The sequence below is a fragment of the Microtus ochrogaster genome, assembly GCF_000317375.1.
Source record: "Microtus ochrogaster isolate Prairie Vole_2 chromosome 6 unlocalized genomic scaffold, MicOch1.0 chr6_random_2, whole genome shotgun sequence".
In the NCBI taxonomy this organism is placed as follows: Eukaryota; Metazoa; Chordata; class Mammalia; order Rodentia; family Cricetidae; genus Microtus; species Microtus ochrogaster.
The window spans coordinates 279,464-298,579 of record NW_004949095.1 but is presented as its reverse complement, the minus strand read 5'-3'; the positions used below and the strand labels follow the sequence as shown (position 1 = coordinate 298,579).

The window sequence follows — 19,116 nt, the reverse complement described above, 5'->3', positions numbered from 1 at the left end:
GTGAAGTTAGTACATGTGTACTCCTTTGTCAAATACATAGGTAATTAGAACATTGAGTGCATTGTGTATGCAGTGTGTGTGTGCATGCTTGTTGCGTGGGGGGTGGAGTCTAGATTTGGGAGAAGAAATACTGTTGGCTGCAATTAACCAACCTTGGTTTCACAGGATTTTGCAGCTCACTCCAATAATCATGGATATAACCAAGTCTACAGATGACACTAGTTGGGCAGGATTGGTTAGCTGTTGTTGCTCAGCTGTCCTTGAACTCCAGGGCTCAAATTAGTCTCCTGCTTCAGTCTCTTGAGTAATGGGACGATAAGTGCAGACATTACTCATTTTAACTGTTTTTCCTCTTGGGAGTGGGTTATAGTTTAGTGGTTGTATGTACAGATACACTGTTATGTACATTTATACTGTTAAATTAGAATTACTTGTATTTCCAAAACTTTTTATCTTCCCAAACAAACTGTACATACAAATAATTTTTATAAACTCCTCTGCCCATCTCTTGATCACTTCTGTTCTAGGGTTTGGTTTGTTTGTTTGTTTGTTTTTAGAATTTGACTGTTTTATGTACATCATAGAAATATAATTTGTAGTGTTTTCAGAATCCTTCAAATTAGGATATACCAATTTGAATTTTTAGTACTGAATGGCATATGTATACACATTTTGCATATTCACTTATTTTTAGTAGGTTGATGGGCATGTATTACTATTCTAATACTGAAATGAACGTTATGAAACACTGAAGTTCCTGATTTCTATTTTGGGTACAAATAGGAATGGCATTATTAGATCATACTGTAATTCTTTGTTTTTAATCTCTGAAATTTCAAACAGTTTTCCATAGTGGCTCTCCACACTGTTTTACATCCCTGCTGATAATGAATAAGGTTCCAGTTTTCTCACTATTTCCACAGCATGTTATTTTCTTTTTCCTAGAAATTATATGTGTAATATGCCTGCATTTATGTCTGTGTCCTACTTGTATGCCTCAGCCACAGAATTCAGAACACTTCTGTGAAGTCAGTTTTCTTCTACCATGTGTTTTTGGATCAGGCTCTGGTCATCAAGCTTGGCAGCAAGTGCCATTGCCATTACCTGTGTGGCTCTTACTCTGAATTTAGTATATGGCAAAAGGTCTGGGCCCATCCTTCATTTATTTCATGTAGACATCTAGTTTTCTTAACTACAGAATAATAAGTTCTTTACTGAATTGTTGTGGAACTTTTGTGCAAAATCAGTTGCTCATACTTGTAAGAGATTCATTTTGAATTTTGAGATTGATTTGTTTATATGTCTTCTGCCAGTGCCACACAATTTTGGTTAGTTTTTTAAAGTTATTTTGATTTTATAAACTTTCAAATAAAAATACCAAAATTAAGCAGACTCAAAACTTATACATCTCTGAATATTATGTAGTTAGAATTGACCTTTAGAATGGAAGCCGTGGAGTTTCACAGTAAACTTTACACTTACAGTGTTGAATATATTTATGTACTTATTTACAAAACCAAGGAATACTCTTTAATAACTTGTGGCTCTTATATTCAGCCCTTCTTTATCTCTTTATATTTAGGTTTCTTGGTTCTTTATCACTTTGTAATATGTATTGTATAATTTTAATCATTTGAACCTTATGAGGACATTATTTTTCTTGAACATTTCAACTTAAACATAGTTGCATTTCTATATGTATAGCTACCCTTTCTCTGTCTCTTTAATGGACTCTCTCTAGGTAGCTGTCCTGGAAATCATGGTAAATCAAGCAATCCTTGAATTCACAGAGATTTGCCTGCCTCTGTCTCCTGACTTGAGTGTTGGGGATTAATGGTGTGTGCCACCATCCTCCCAGCTTTGTGTGCATACCTTTTATACCAGTCTTCTGAGTGTGATTATAGGAAAAGAGTAGTTTACATTTGGAGCTATAAAGTCAACCTTCTTGACTAGATAGAGATGCAGCTGTAACTAGTAGAGTGCTTCCCAGCATAGTGTAAAACTTGCGTGGTACCAGAGTGCCAATGCATACCTGTGATTTGAAGCTTAGGGTGGCAGAGAAAGGAGTGCCAGAGACTGAGTCAGCCTTTACATATAAAGGCCAGCCTAGGGTACATTAGACCCTGTCACTAGGAAATAAAGGCCTTCAACAACTCAGTTTAAAGGCAAAAAGAACAATGTGGAAACCCCAAAATTAACGTTTTTAAAAAATTACACTTTTGTGTGTTTTTGTTTTGCCCTATTCATTCCATGCATGGTATCAGCAGAGGCGTGAATCCCCTAGAAGGAATTGAAGACAGGTGTGAGCTGACATGTTATAGAACTCAGGTCCTCTTCAAGAGCAGCCAGTGAGTGCCCTTAACTGCTGAGTCATTTCTCCAGCCCATAAAAAATAAGTAATCTTGCCGTACTTGGTTGCGCACAGCTTTAATCCCATTACTTAGGAGGCAGAGGCAGGCAGATCTCTGAGTTCGAGGCCAGCCTGGTCTACAGAGTTCCAGGACAGCCAAAGATACACAGAAAAGCCCTGTCTCAAAACACAAACAAAAAAAGCAATCTTAACTGGTAGCTCATTGTAGTTTTATTTTTGATTTCCCTGATGACTTAATGTTGAACATTTTTCATGTATTTATCAATCATCATTTATGTATGTTTTTCAGAGCAATGTATATTCAAATCCTGGTGCGTGTGCGCCTGCGTGCATGCGTGTACATGCGTGCTGAGTTTTAACTTGGCCCTCCTCACAGTAGAGCATTTTCACAGAGCTACAGGTCCTCAGCCCTTCTATTTGTTTAGATGAGTTTTTCTAGGTATTTCAAATTGGCTTCAAACCTTGGAGATTAAATGATTTGTCTTCCTGCCTCTGCCTGCCAAGAAGCTGGGGCCTTGCTCTTTTGCCAATATACTGTTTATTTTTTTTTGAACATTTATTTAGTGTGTATATATGTCTGCGTCTGTGTCCATCTATACATAATTGGTTTCTATTGCTGGTGTTAAAGTCTCGATTGAAAAACAGTTTGGGGAGGATTTGGTCAGACTAAAACTGAACCAGAGACTAAGTAGGCTTGCTTAGTTTGCCTTATTAAAGTATTATAGTTTTATGTGTGAAGATTTTGCTTACACATGTGTCTGTACCTGTGTGTGTCTCTACCCACAGAGGTCAGAAGGTGGTGTCCAAGTCCTTTGAACTGGACTTAACGATTATGAGCCACCATGAGGGTTCTGGAAATGGGGCCCTGTAGCAAGAATAAGCACTGAATCACCGAGCTCTCCAGCTTCTAGTTTGGGTTTTTATACAACCCAGGACCTACCTCTTTAGGGTTGGCATCAACTACAGTAGGCTGGACCATCCTACATAAATCATTAGTCGAGAAAACATTCCACAGACCTGCCCACAGGCTACTCTGGAGTTGGTTGCTCAGTTTGGGTTCCCACTCTAAATGACTGGTTGTGTCATGTTGACAAAAGGTAACTTAGCAAGAATTTCTTGTCCAGCTTTCTCTTGGCCAGGTCTCAAATGGCATGGAGACTTACTAATTATGAAAGCTTGGCCTTTAGCATAGGCTTTTTACTGACTGACTAGCTCTTAGAAATTAACCAGTTAATCTACTTTTTCCCTTCTGCAATGTATATCTTACTTCCTCAGTGTCTCATAGGTATCTCCTGCCTACTTCAGGTTCTTCAATTCCCCTCTTCCTGGAAGTCCTGCCTATTCTCTCCTGCCTAGCTATTGGTTATTTACACCAATCACAGCAATACATCTTCACACAATATATAAATAGCCCACAACGAGGTAATGCACACTGTATATGAGCAAGCACTTGTGTCTGTTGGTTTTTTGTACATGAACTCTTGCCACAAGCTCTCAGGAGTTTCTTCCAAGACCTAGAATTAATCAAGGCTTCTGGCAGTTTTAAGAAAATTCAAGTATTTCAAGTTAATCATTCCCTACTTTCTTCAATTTCAAAACAAATGGTCTCCCAGAGGTAGCTATGGAAACCACCTGGTCTGTCTGTCTGTGAAAGGTAAGGAGCGGCATAAAGTGCATTACTAGAGTGTTATAGGTGTCATCTGAAAACAGCTCTTAAGGCTGGAAGGAGTTGATAGCTCAAAAGCTGTCCAGTCAGTTACTGACCAATAAACTACCAAGGCAAATGCATACTTTACAAAGTCCAGTAAGGACAGGAAACGCAATTGGAAATGAGTTCTGATACCCAAAATTGTCGCTGTAAAGTTTTGAGACGGTTTCCAGTAGCCCAGGCTGTGGCCTTGGATTTGGTGTAACAGAGTGGATGCTGGGATTACAGGCCTGCAGCACCACCACACCCAGTATCACACTCTGAAAATCTGCTTGTTGGCAACAGTATATTAAAAGGCACGTAAAGAAGCAGGAAAGCAGCTGGGCAGTGGTGGTGTACTGTAGCCTAGGCCAGATGTCAACCTCCCAAAGCAACATGTTTCCCAACACATTCACCTCTGAACAGTCGTATTTCTTTCTTTTCTTTTTGTTTTGTTTTGTTTTTCGAGACAGGGTTTCTCTGTGGCTTTGGAGCCTGTCCTGGAACTAGCTCTGTAGGCTGGTCTTGAACTCACAGAGATCCGCCTGCCTCTGCCTCCCGAGTGCTGGGATTAAAGGCGTGTGCCACCATCGCCCGGCTGAACAGTCGTATTTCTGAGCCACCTTTCTAGCCCCTGGTCCGTGTATTTTTCAATCAAAACTTCTATTGGGATTTTCCTAATTTCTCTCTTTACTGGTATTTCCTATTTGGCAAGACATCCCTTCATATCATATTTTAGTGATTTACTTAACCACACAGCAGCTCTGCCATTTAGACAGGTTGACGAGTTGAACACAGGCTCAACATCTCTACCTCCTCCTAGATGCTGTGTGTTTTGTTTTTTGTTTTTTTTTGGGGGGGGGGGTTGGCTTTTTCAAGGCAAGGCTTCTCTGTAGCTTTGGAGACTTGCTGGTCTACAGGAGGAACAATGGTTCAGAATTACGACTGTTCAGCATAGGTCCCTGGTCTGGTTCACCATAGCTGCATCAGAGGTGAATGTGTTAGGGAACAAGTTGCTTTGGGAGGCTTACTTGCCACCCATGACCAGGTTGACATCTGGCCTAGGCTGTGGCCAAGGGCCATGTTTGGGTCTGTGTTGTCTGTGGCTCCTGTTATCACCAAAGCCTGTGAGGATGCCCGGGTTCTTAGCTGCTACCAGGAGACAGGTTGGTGTCCAAGGACTACCCTGTGGTCAGGGTGCTATCCTGGCCTAACTGCTGCTGAGGGCAATGTCTGGGTCTGTTGATTCTGTTACTACCATAGACTGTGTAGGTAGGTACTTGATGGTCAGGCTGTCACCAGGGTTAGATTTGGGTGACCTGCACTTACTACCTGGGGCCATAGTGATATCCAGGCCCAAACTGTGTCCCTGGGCCATGTCTGGGTCTTTGTTTTTGTCCCTGGCTCCTATTACCATCAAATATATACCATCAAAGGCCATGCGGCTGCCCATAGCCTAGGATACCAGCTGGGGCCATAATGACAACTGGGCCCAAGCTGCTGCTGCTAGCCATGTCTGGGTTTGTGATCCTGATGCCCCTGTGGTCTTTGTTGATGTTTGTTGCCCAAGTTACTACAGGGTATGAGAGCTGTGCTAAGCTGTCCAGAGGAGAGCCAGCACCTCCCCTGGAGGGCACTTGTCTGCCCTACCCCCACCACCACACTTGGGAAAGCTGACTCCACTCCTCACCATTGGTGGCAGAGCTGGCTCAGCTCCTCATCTGAGGAACATGGTCCAACAGCCTGGTCTGACAAACTCAGCTACCCCCCTGGCACACATCCAGGACTTTTGAGTTGGCACTCTCCAACATCTACCCCATCTATGATCTGTAGGAGTGTGTTAACCTGTGCAATCAACTGCAGGATCTCTGAGAGGGGTTTTGGTGAAGGGTCCAATATTGATGGTGTAGCAGAAGCAGGAGACCTTGAACCAGACCGACAACACATCAAACAATGAACATTTCAAGTAAAGTTGTGTGGACAAGATATCAAATATCAAAGGTATATGCCACTAAGAGGTGATGGAGAGACGGGAAAGATGGAGGATTGAAGTGGTTTGTTTGGTTTTATTTAATATTCTTATTTTTGTTTCTTTTTAAATTTTCCTTGGGGCAGGGGACACTACAAGGGTGAAGGGCATATATAGGGGGACTGGTTAAATGAGTGGGATTGGGGTGCCGATGTAAAATTCCTGAAGAATGAGTAAAAAATTATGTTTAAAGAAATCAGTTTAGGGGCTGGAGGTTAAGAGCACAGGCTGCTCTTCCAGAGGTCCTGAGTTCAATTCCCAGCAACCACATGGTGGCTCACAACCATCTGAAACGAGTTCTGATGCCCTCTTCTGGCGCGCAGGCATATATGGAGGCAGAATGTTGATTACATAATCTTTAAAAAAAAATCAGTTTAGCTGGGTGGTGGCATATATACCTTTGATCTCAGTCCTTGGGAGGCAAAGATAGGTGGGTCTCTGAGTTCGAGGCCAGGCTGGTCTACAGAGCAAGTTCCAGGAAAAGCTACACAAAGAAACCCTGTCTCAAAAGAAAAAAAAAGGGGGGGGGGGAACATGGGCAAAAGGTCCAGATAGCTCTCAAAAGACAAATAGAAGAAATGCTGGAAACTAAGCAGCCCATGATATACATTGAACCAGAAATTGAGTCTTTTAGCTGCATTATATCGACAGTCAGCAATCATAACTATTTGTTTCCTAACACTGTCTTCTTTTTTTTAGCCAGCCAGTTGTATAAGGAGGACGAACCCTCGATCATCCCAAACCTCAGTCCTACCCCTCCTGTCAAGGTCTCTGAGGATGATGGTGATGGTGTTTTTCTCCATACCATGTGTCCTTGTACAGCAGAGTAGGGTGTGCAAACACCAAGGCCACTGAGTCTTGTGTTCCTCCAGAACAGTCATTTGGGTGACATCTAGTTAGAAGGTTCCCTCAACAGTTAGTGTGTAAATGTTGATTCTTTTAGAACAAAGTACAAATGTGTTTGCATAGACTATGAGGTGTCCCTACCAAATCACTATAATCTGGAAAGTGCAAATTATAAGATATTATCAGAAAGTGTTAGAAGGGCTACTATTAGAGAAAAAAGGTTAGTATCTGAGTTTTGGAAAACAGAATACCTTGTGGGAAGTAAGTTAGTGTAGCCATTATGGGAAACTATAGAGGTCCCTCAGATACTAAACAGAAAGCTCAGCTGGGTGTGGTACACATTTTTGATTCCAGCAGAGGCATTCCAATCTCGAGTTTTAGGTCAGTCTGGTCTACATAGAGTTCTGTGCTAGCCACTTTAGATGCATTGGGTATATTTTATGTACTTATTCACCACCAAAAACCAAAACAAATATCCATGACACAATTAGAGATGTTTTTCTGTTGCTTTGATAAAATGTCATGATCAGTGCAACTTGGAAGAAACATTTATAGCTGGGCAGTGGTGGCGCACGCCTTTACTCCCAGCACTCAGGAGGCAGAGGCAGGCGGATCTCTGAGTTTCAGGTCTACAAAAGCTAGTTCCAGGACAGACTCCAAAGCTGCAGAAAAACCTGTCTCAAAAAATCAAAAATAAATAAATGAAAAAGAAGTAAGCGTTTGTGTTGGCTTATGTTTCAGAAGAATAAGAGTCCAACATGGTGGGGAGGAATGGCAGCAAGTGGAGGGAGCAGGAACCAGAGAGGGAACTGGAGGAGTTAGGGAAAAGCTGTATAGTCCCTAGTGATGTACTTCTCCAGCAAGGCAGCATCACCTAAACTTCCCTAGGCAGTGCCTCCAACTGGGAATCAAGTGGCCAAATACCCAAATATAAGGAGGACATTTTTCATTCAAGCCACATCCAGTCACATGAAATATAGGCACTCTGTTAAAAAATGATCAGCATTTTGTTTATGTAGCAATGGTGAATGAGTGTGTATACAAGTGTAGATATATTAGATACCAGAAGAAAATTATGTGACAACATGGCTGAATCCGAATGATGAATAAACAAGCAGAGAAAGACATGGTATCACATACGGAATCTAAGCAGATTACATTCAGAGGCATAGAGAGAACTGGGTGTGAGAAGGACTAAGTGGCTTGCACAGACAGACTACTCCATTCTTGTAGAAATGCAATGTGATAGTTTTGGGTGTGAGATTCTTTAGGTTGTAAAAATACACCCTTCCACGATAGTGTTCCAGGTTTCCCAGCACTGCGCTCTCAATATATAAAATAATGTATATCGTGTAGTATAGGATACCCAGAAAACAAGGTCAGATAGCTCAAATCATCTTCATTTAATTTAGTGGCTGATGTTTAAATGAGGATTATTAGTGTACTTACAATACATCTTAGACCGATTCCCTCTTCTCCAAAGAATTAATTTGACCTGCTAAAATGTATTATGTATTGTCTTGTTAAAAACAAGATAAAGACAATAAAAGTCACTGTCTTTCTGTGCCTTAGCAAAATAACTTTAGTCCCACTCCATGGTCTTTTTTAATCTGTGAAGTGAGAATGCTTTAGATTTGAAGATACACAAAAAGTTTGCCAAATTGGACATGTTCAAGATAGATTCTCATGTGTATTGAGATTTTCTAACTAATTAATGAGCAACAGGAGTTTAGTATTTTTTTAACCAGTTATCTTCAGAGAATTTTTGTTTGCGATGGTTTTGCTGTCAATCTGAAACTAAGTCCTTAGAAAACTTTGGCCATAGAAAATGAGAATGAAGTTGAGCTAAATGCATAAATTGAGTATAAAACATATGATTAGGAGGGTTAATAAATGAAGAATTCATGGCAGATAGCAGTTAACATTTCAATTCTGTTCCCAAAGTTTCTGCCAGACTGCCTGTGTGCAATTCAGCACTTTAATTTTGTCATGTCTGTAATGATTATCATAAATAAAGGCACAGGGTCCACTTAGGGTTTGAAAGTCTCTCGTCCTTCAAAGTTTTACAGCAGCACTTGAGGTTACTGCGCTGTCCTTCCTGTCTCTGAAAGAACTGCTGAAGATCCGATTGTATAGTTTTTGTAAAGACACCATGTATCATTCTCACATAAATACAAGCAAGCAATACTTCCAAGTGCTTTTTTGTTGCTTTTGGAGACAGGAATTCTGTGTGACAGCCCTGGTGGTCCTGGAATGGTCTCTGTAGACCAACAGGATATTAGTAACTATTGGACGAGAAGAGTGGGTATGGTGATTTAATAGGCAGTCACACCCACAGGGTTATCAGCAGACTGAATACATAGTTGTGACTTGGTTAGTTACCAAGTGATCTACAGGAGAAGACCAATTTCTTGATCCTATTTGATTTACATACCTGAAAAATGTTGGTGTGACCTAAGCCAGAGTAGTCACTACTGTTCCCCCCATAACATGATTTTAGTATTTTCTCCAAGTCCTTCATAAAAGAATCCTGGTAATATCTCAAGCCTTAGCCATATTTCAGTCAATAGTTCAGAGTGACCTACAGCTTTTTAGCAGAGAAAAAACATAGTGCAGAAAGAAATCCTCATGCCTTTCAGAACTCCACTGGTCTGGAGTTAATCCTAAATTCTGGGACCTAGAGCTAGTATTATGGACGTCTGTACAGTAAGTAGAATTCTGGCACAAGTTAATCACTGTGGCCCTTAAACAGCTTCTGGTTACGTCTACCATTTTTCTGGTTAGTGTATGAACGTAAGCTGCTAGCGTTGTCAGCATGCTGGTTTGTTTGTTTATCTGCAGTGCTGGGGATCAAGTCTTTGTAAATGGGCAAACACTCCTTCACGGAGCTACACCTCCAGCCTGTTTTCTTAAATTTTAATGAAGGGTTGGTTACATTACTTTACAATCTAGCCATCTCAAACACTATGTTATAGGAACAAAGTTGCTATTATTATTTTACATGACATTTAAAAACCTTTTTAAAAAAATGTATGAATGTTTTGTCTACATCTATGTACTTGAACCCTGTACATGCTTGGTGCTAAGGGACATCAGAAGGCACCGGTTTCCCAAAAACTGGAGTTATGGATAGTTTTGTGTACAAACTCCAATCCTCTACAAGAACATGTGCTCTTAACTGCAGCGTCTCTGCCACATGGAAGTTTTAAGTATGTTCTTTTCAGGTTGGTACAGTGCCTAGTCATGGTGTCAAACTACTCCCTACAAACCTCATATTTTTTTTTTAAAATTTGCTTTTATATGTAAATCTATTACTTAAATATATCTCAGAGGATGGTAAATCACATGCTTCTGTGTCAAATTAGGTTCTTAAATCAGGGTGTGGTAGCACAAACCATTAATTCCAGCACAAGACGCAGAGGCTGGAGGATCTCTGAATCTGAAACCAGCCTGATCTACATAGTGAGGTCCAGGTCAGTCAGCGCTATAGTTCAGACCCTGTTTCAAAAACAAAACAAACAGAACCCATCCTCTCCCCCACTAAAAACAAAAAAACAAAAAAACAAAAAACAAACCAAGAACGCCCTTGGGAGGTGGATCTCTGTGAATTCGAGGCTAGCCTGGTCTACAAGAGCTAGCTCCAGGACTGGCTCCAAAGCTACAGAGAAACCTTGTCTAGAAAAACAAAACAAAACAAACAAACAAAAAACCAAACCAAAACAAAAAACCCCTCTGGGATTTCATATTTGTGGATATTATTATAACATTGATATCAGTTATTTTGACAAAAGTCTTATTCTGAAGTTTAGTCATCTAGAATATAAACTTGTAAAAATGTAGTTTTGTAGCAGGCAAGTACTGAATTTCTAAAAAGCTTCAAGAAAAACAATGAGAAGTATGACTTCTCAAAAATAAGAATTTTTTTTAGAATTGTATTTCAAGTGAGTCATGTAGAAGAACATTTACTATTCTTACTATTTTACTATATTTACTATACTATATTCTCCAGATTTATTTTGTATGTTATATACGAGAATAGACACCATAAACCAGTAGAGATGCTATCACAAATCAATGCTAAGCTGGGTACTTGGTGCATGCCTGCATCCCAGCTACTGGAGAGCCAGAGCCTCTAGGTTTAATCCTTTGTGCCAGAAAGTATAAAGGATGACTTTCAGAATATGCTCAACTTCCAAGAGAAACGTGAAAAATTTCTAGATTACTGAACAGTAAGGTGAGCTCAGTCAAAATCATGGTTTCATCGTGAAATGTTTTTATTAAATTTTTTCTTTAAAATAATGAAAACTTAAAAAGCAAAGCTCTCACACCAGCCAAGTCAGAAACAGCCAATTTTCTGAATGAAAACAATGCTTTTTAAATTTTTTATCTTATATCACTAAGTTGAAAGAATAAAAAAAGGATTACAGTTGGTACAGAGTCATGGGGCCATCATAAGAACCCTGAGAAGAAACGCTTCTTGCGTTTACCACCTTCTGCAGCCACTTGCTTCTGCTTTGTCCTTCACTGACATTTCAACCCTGTCAGCTACCGTATCCTCAGATGCAGACTGCATGGGACCTTCTGATTGTCCTCCAGTGTAAGTGGGGGTGCTGTACTTTAACAGGATAGATTTGAACTGCATCAGAGGTGCATCTGTACGAATACCCATTGGGTCAAAGTGAGTTCGGCTTACTCGAAAGCCTGCTTGGGAAAGACAGCACAAAAACTTTTTTAACCTGCAATAGGGAAAGTAAAAGTTATTAGGTTCTTATGTTTTGACTTAAATCACAATGTTATTAAAATATGAGAAATATTCTGCCACGGGTGGCCTTACTTTGGCATATTCATCCCTTTGATGCTGTGTCTGTGGATATTGTAATAGAAGGGAGGATGCGCAGCACTGGCCTCGACCTTTTGCTTCTTGGCTGTATTTATCATTGCTTCACTGCTTTTCCTCTTTCCTGGAACACACAGAATAAGTATGCTCTTAAACACTGCCGATGGAATGCCTTATAATTTTGTTGGCTACAGAATTCAGACTGTCCTTCACTCATGTAATGTGTTCAGCTGTTGCTTGAGTCGGGACTTCCTTCTACCTCTGTTTGTACTTCCTGTATGAAGCCTGTTGATGAACCTAGGGCCTATGACTTCTTCATTCCTTAGAGAACATACTGCACCACCAGACTGACTAAAGTCTGTCGTTCTTTTTCCTTGTTCTTGTATGCAGGTCTTCTGTATGTGTAAATCCTTTCTAAATTATATTCTAGATTCCTCGGGGCAATGTCATTCATTTTTTTTTATACCTGAATGCTTTATTGATACATAGTAAGTCTTCAATGAATGTGAAAAACAACAGAACCACACTATGTATGAAATTCTCAAAAAAAAAAAAACCTTAAACAAAATCAAAAAGAGCAAGAGAGCTGTCTCAGTTAAGAAGACTCAGTTCTCAGCACCCACATGGTGGCTCCACGTGACCCAGTGCCCTGCTCTGAACTCTGACTCACCCACACTCACACGTGCACACACATTCCCCTGATATACACATGAGTTTCAAGAGTGCTGTCACAGACTGATCAAATATAATACATGATCCCGTTGTGCTGTCACAGACTGATCAAATATAATACATGATCCCGTTGTGCTGTCACAGACTGATCAAATATAATACATGATCCCGTTGCCTATTTCTCAACACTGTACTTAGTCTTTCCATTTTAGGTGGAAGGAGGCAGACAAGTTATTCCGGCAGGCTATCTTTCCAAAGGCTCAAGTGTGTGCATGTGCACACACACACACACACACACACACACACACACACAGCAACTGAGACTTCAAATACTAAAAGGAAATTTTGCTCCAACTTTCAGCCTATGATTATTATAAATGTCTTATTCTTGTCTAGGTTAGACAAGAGCTTTGTCTTAAAGCTGTAAGCTCAAGAGGTCCTCCTGCCATTGCTGGTACTACGGGAATATGTCATGGTACCCAGCTAAGCCTTGATTATATGTAGGTGTTATCTTCACATGCTATTTCTTCAGGACAAACAATTGATACCTGCTTAAACACAAGTTCCTAGAAGGCAAATGTACTGCATGAAACTGGTAAATCATATCCAAAGATAAATTATTGTTGAACTGTTTCCTCTTTACAATAAAATGAAAATTATTTGGGACCCCCAAATTAAAATTAAACCAGATAAATAAAATATGATTGTATTGTTAACATGATCAGTGTGACATCTAATGAAAAAAAAATACACCTGTAATGTAGAACAAATTATAGAAAAGCCTACGATGAAGAAATCCAACATAATACCTTAATAGTAATTATTAGAAGCAGCATACGGATTCTCTTTTCTCCTGTGCTGCGCTGATATAAAGTATAAAGGTCTATGACACAGAACAGCCATAAAGAGTAGTTCAACTTCCTTATCTTAGATTAGATGTAAGAGGGGCTCAGAGAGATGCCGCTGGCTGCTCTTCCAGAGGTCCTGAGTTCAATTCCCAGCAACCACATGGTGGCTCATAACTATCTGTAATGAGATCTGGTGCCCTCTTCTGTCCTGCAAGCATACATGCAGGCAGAACAATACACATAAATCTTTAAAAAATATGTTAAAGCATTTGTTTTACCTTCTATTCTTAAAAAGATTTAAGACATTTCTGCTAAAAATGAAGATTCTGGTAAATGATCCACTACCAACACAATGAGGTGGAACAGTGCTGAGAGGCAAGTGCTGTTCAGCACACTATCATTTTCAGTGAATTGCATTCTACCAAATTAGATGAAGATGCTGAATGACATGATTGGCACATTATTAAAGCATATACTCTCAACAGGAATTTTAAGTTTTTCTTTCCATTGACTATTTAAGTGAGCAATCACTACTACAATATTATAGCTTGTAATTATAGGCTGTTGCTTGTCAGCTTTAATGCTATGTTCTGTTTTTAAATCTGTATTTAAGACACATTTAGAATGCACTGATACTTAACAGTTATATAGTACAAATATACATACCCTGTGCACTGTAAATATCTACTGTGGTATCATCGGTAGTTTTAATAAATACACCATTTTCTTCTGAAATAAAAACAAATGGGAAAAATATAGGTGACATTAAGTAACAATTTGTTTAAATAAAACTGGAATCCCTTCACATTTTGAATATGTAAGAATGATGTTTTTTAACTTCCTGGGCCAGTGAGATAGCTCAGCTGGTAAAAGCATTTGCAATATGAGTTCAATTCCTAGAGCCCATGTAAAGGTAGAACAGACCTGACTTTGTAAAGTCTGTCTGACCTCCACACATATGCCTACATATACTTATCAAACACATACATAGTAATAATAATAAAATAAATTTAAAAATATATTTTTGGTTGGGCATGGTGGCATACATGTTTTATTTCAGCACCTGAAAAGTACAGGCAGACAGATCTGAGTTCTAGACCAGTCTAGCTACACAGGAAGATCCTGTCTTCCAAAGAAAAGCAAATGATAATTCGAAGTCTGTAATAGTAGCCTCTTCTTAGTACTTACAAAAGCATAAAGACTACTATGCCCTCCCCTTAGATCAAAGCCAGGCAAACCGACAAATGCCTATCTAAGGAATAAAAATCAGCTTTACTGAGTGATATCAATTGACTTTCTGCCTTTCAATGGGCATCACCAAAAGTCTGGGCTACCAGACTTTTTTACAGTTACCTACAGTGTTTCTTTATAGAAAAGTAGAAAGAGGACAGAGGGGTGGCATGATGGCAGTAGATGCTCAGCCTTTGGAGGTAAAGGCAGGAAAATAAGGGTTTCAAGGCTAGCCTGGAAGCCGGGTGGTGGCACACACCTTTAATCCCAGCACTTGCGAGGCAGAGGCAGGTGGATCTCTGTGAGTTCGAGGCCAGCCTGGTCTACAAGAGCTAGTTCTAGGACAGGTTCCAAAGCTACAGGGAAACCCTGTCTCAAAAAACCAAAACAAACAATCAAGGCCAGCATGAGCTACATGTGCCCTTGCCTCAAAAAAATAAAATAAAAAAATAAAAAAAATTAAAGCATATTACATCATTTTGATTATAACATCAAGGATAGCCGAGCAAGCTAGAGTCACCTTGCTTGCTGAGATTTGAACACTGACTCTGGGGAGCACACTCTGATTCAAAGATCAGCGTCTTTACTAGGGGCTGAATGTCATCCAAACTGTGGTGAAGAGACTCAAATAGCATTCTTTTCAGAAATCCAGTATTGAAAAGGGAACTTGACCTGGAAAGGAAGACAATAAATAGAAAACTGGATTTGAGAAATGTTTATTTACTTAAAAAAGTCTTCTAATTAACTAAAATATATAACAAATTATGAGATAGAATAATATTGAAATTCAGGAATTTCTAATTTAGTATTTTTACAAACTAATTTCTCATCCTTTTTAATCATGTTAGCTCTGGAAACTACTAAGATTAGCCAAAAAATTTCATTCACATAAAATCAACAAGAACTTATTGGCGTTCATAAGTTGTAGAATGCTATGAAACATGGAGTAGGTTTGTGGAGAACACAGTCAGACAGAAAAGAAAACTTGACTCCGTAACAGCCTGCAAAACTCTAACCGTACAGAACATAATGCCAAGCGTAAACTTCCACAGTGCGTCTAGCAAGGAACAGTATGTCTCCCTCTGTGTTGGTGCCTGTGTGAGGACTATAGTTAAAAATGCCCAGCACTGCAGAGGCAGACAGGTGGGTCTCTGTGACTTTAAGGCTAGCCTGCTCTACACAGGAGATTCAAGCTAGCTAAGGCTACAGAGTAAGGCCCTGTTTCAAAGAGGCTCAGGGGTGAATGCCTCCATTTAATTTGAACAGCATAGGCGTAGCTGACAAAATATGAATTAAACCACAGAAATTCCAATCCTGGCTCCACCCACTAGCAATGTAGTTCAACTTGAACCATAACTCCTGTGTTCTCCTCCCAGGACTGGAGTTTGCATGCTACACAAGTGCTTTACCACTGAATCTGTATTTTTGGCTTTTTTTTTTTCAACTCTCCTCTCCCCAACAGTTTCACTAAGTTGCCCAGGCTGGTCTTGAACTCACAGCTAGAGTCCAAAAAGTCATTGTAGACAGGCCTGGACCTTGTGATCCTCTTGCCTCAGGAGTAGCTGGGATTACTGGCCTACACCATCAGGCCCCATCTTTTTCCTTCTGTGTCTTAATCATGCTACTGTAAATAAAATTCCTCACAGACTTTTCATGGAATGAGACAGCCTATTACCATGCTTTGTACAAAGGCTCTTAACTGAGTAGTAGCTATAAAGTGGTAAATATAAAATATTAGACAGTAAGCATATACTAAAGGGCCATTTAAAGTACAAAATGAGTAGTCAATGTAAGATATGTTGAAGGGAATTTAGAGATTATTTAGGTCGAGACACTGAGAGACTTGAGATGGGATGTATTACTAAACTGAGGTTTGGGGAGAGGGAAAAGGCTTGATGGCTGTGAGGAAGAAGTCAAAGACAAGACTCAGGCCTGGAAGTTGGAAAAACTAAATTCTAGCTCAATAATAATAATAACAACAACAACAACAACAGTTAATAATAATAGGTAATAGATAATAATAGTAGTAGTAATAATAATAACTATAATAATTATTTTGGTCATTTTTAGCAAGCACTTAAAAACACCATCCCATAATTTTCTTCTTCATGAAATGAGGGAGCTGACTGGGCTAGGCTAGATCATCTTTCTGGAGCCAGCAACCTGTTAGTGACAATTTCTGTTCTGTAACCAGTGAGTAGGATCATTGTGTGGGAGATGATATAGGTAAGAAAGTACTAGAAGGTAGGGCTTGCTCAATTATTCTTCGAATGTTTGTAAGGGATTAATCTCATATTGGTGCTCCTATAGAGACCTAGGTGGTGGAGACAATTGGTGGAGGTTCCACCTGGCAGGTGCAGTGGTAGAACAAGAGGCAGAGGTGAGGACTGACAGCACGCTGTCCTCTGACTTTCCCATAACACTGTGGCATGCACACACGCACCTGCCATTCACACAAGAGGAGAACAACAACAACAAATCAGCAAGTTTGAAGTCAGGGCTTGCCTGTTGTATGGGACTCTGTGTTTAAAAGATTTCTTGTATTTTTAATTAAGTATGGTGTGTGGGAATGTGCATGTGTGTACAGGTGCCTATGGAGGTGGTGGTTAGCAGTGGTGTTGGATTCCCTGGAGCTGGAGGTATAGATAGCTGTGAGCCACTTGATGGGTGCAGGGAAGTCAACGTCCATCCTCTCTGCAAAGCAAGGGCTCCCAACTGCTGAGACACCATCTTCCAAAAACCAAATAGCCTTTCTTACTACGCAGACACAAGTTATTTAGTTTGCATATCCAGCCTATCTTCTATTCTACCACCTTTTAGAAAATTAGAGAAAATCTGAAATACTTCAGGGTCTCAGGAGAAGGGGAGCCATAATTATTTGCTAAGACATCAAAAGCTGACAACCAGTAAATCAAACTCAAGACTGTATTTAGGCACATACCACAGAGGCCCGAGTTCTATTGCTGTCTTGCCAGGCATGCTTCCATGACAATTACAGGGCAGCTGTCTATATGGGTTTTCTGTAAAAGCAAAACACAAAAATATAAAGGATAAATGACAAATGCAAGTGATGTAACTGTTATCTTAATAACTATGTACTGAGGACCTACTATGTACCAGGTACTGTGTTAAGAATTTTTTGTGTACTTGAAAATGTAATCCACCCAAAAAAAAAAAAAAAAAAAAAGAAAGAAAATGTAATCCTTAAAGCCTTTTGAAGGGAGGCACTGTTAAAAACTTCAACCACAACACCAGGATGTTCAGCTTCAGGTGGAAATGTCTGCAGTGTTGAGCAGTGGGGAAAAAATTAGTTAAAAATGGGTGATGTTGAGAAAAGGAAGAAGATTTTTTGTTCAAAAGTGTGCCCAGCACTACACTGAAAATGGTGGCAAAATTAAGACTGGACCAAATCTCCTTGGTTTGTTTGGGTGGAAGCCAGGTCAGGCTGCTGGATTCTCTACATAGATGCAAAGAGCAAAGGTGTTACCTGGGAGAGGACAGTGGGCAGAATACTTGGAGAATCCTAGAGAGAATATCCCTGGGACAAAATGATATTCACCAGAATTAAGAAGGGAGAAAGGGCAGACTTAATGGCTTGTCTTAAAAAGGCTACTAGTGAGTAATACCACCGCCTTATTTATTATAAAATAAATGTCTCATTACTTTTAATGTGTACCATAATTTGATTCATAAACCAGAATTCAGATCATGAATAGCTAACAAAATATTTTTGTTGAACAGTTCCGAATTAAGGTAAAGTGGATATGATCATTAAAAATAGCAATTTGGTTCCATAAATAGTACCAATGGTTTCTCAAAATAGTGTTGCTCTTAATTAGTAATGTTCAACTTCCCACAGAGATGGGGGATGCCACCTCAAAGCCTTTGGAATGTTATTATACTTAGATTTATATAACTGGGTATATGAATATGGTTAAATATCGGGGAAACATCTCTTCACTGTCTCAGAACAAAGCAGGTGCTCATTATTCCTTTGTAGTCATTGGTCTGTCACAGGCAATGGTTAAAAATCAGAAAGCAGCCAGGCGGTGGTGGCGCACGCCTTTAATCCCAGCACTCGGGAGGCAAAGGCAGGCGGATCTCTGTGAGTTCGAGGCCAGCCTGGACTACAAAAGCTAGTTCCAGGACAGGAACCAAAAGCTACAGAGAAACCCTGTCTTGGAAAAAAAAAAAATCAGAAAGCAACTGTCTTATTATTTTTTAATAGTTTCATTTTATTATAGTTTTTAAAATTTTATGTGCATTGTTATTTTGCTTGTATGTGTATCTGTGTGGGTGTCAGATCCCCTGGAACTAGAGTTGGAGGCAGCTGCTGTGTGGGTACTGGGGACTGAAACGCAGTCTTATGAAAGACTGGTTATTTATTTATTCATGTTAGTGGTGCTGGGGGTTGAGCCAGGACCTCATTCATGTTAGGCAAATGCTCTACTACTGAACTGCACTGTCGGCCCTTAAAAAGAGTCCTTTTAAAAATTAGAACTTGGCCTGGCGGTGGTGGCGCACGCCTTTAATCCCAGCACTTGGGAGGCAGAGGCAGGCGGATCTCTGTGAGTTCGAGACCAGCCTGGTCTACAA

The 19,116-nt window shown here is 39.8% G+C and overlaps 1 protein-coding gene across 2 annotated transcripts in view; it reads right to left on the bottom strand.

The window, feature by feature from the left end:
• Positions 1-11,190: 11,190 nt before the first annotated feature.
• The window catches only part of Trmt1l (tRNA methyltransferase 1 like), a 31,371-nt gene continuing 23,445 nt past the window's right edge, over positions 11,191-19,116 (bottom strand). For both annotated transcript variants that reach the window (XM_013352562.2, XM_013352563.2), the window contains exons 11-15: positions 17,462-17,540; positions 15,041-15,192; positions 13,957-14,019; positions 11,768-11,894; positions 11,191-11,669 (exon numbers count right to left, since the gene is read on the bottom strand). In XM_013352562.2, the coding sequence (XP_013208016.1) occupies positions 11,417-11,669; positions 11,768-11,894; positions 13,957-14,019; positions 15,041-15,192; positions 17,462-17,540 (674 nt within the window). In that variant the 3' untranslated portion in view covers positions 11,191-11,416. The remainder of the gene's footprint in view (positions 11,670-11,767; positions 11,895-13,956; positions 14,020-15,040; positions 15,193-17,461; positions 17,541-19,116) is intronic.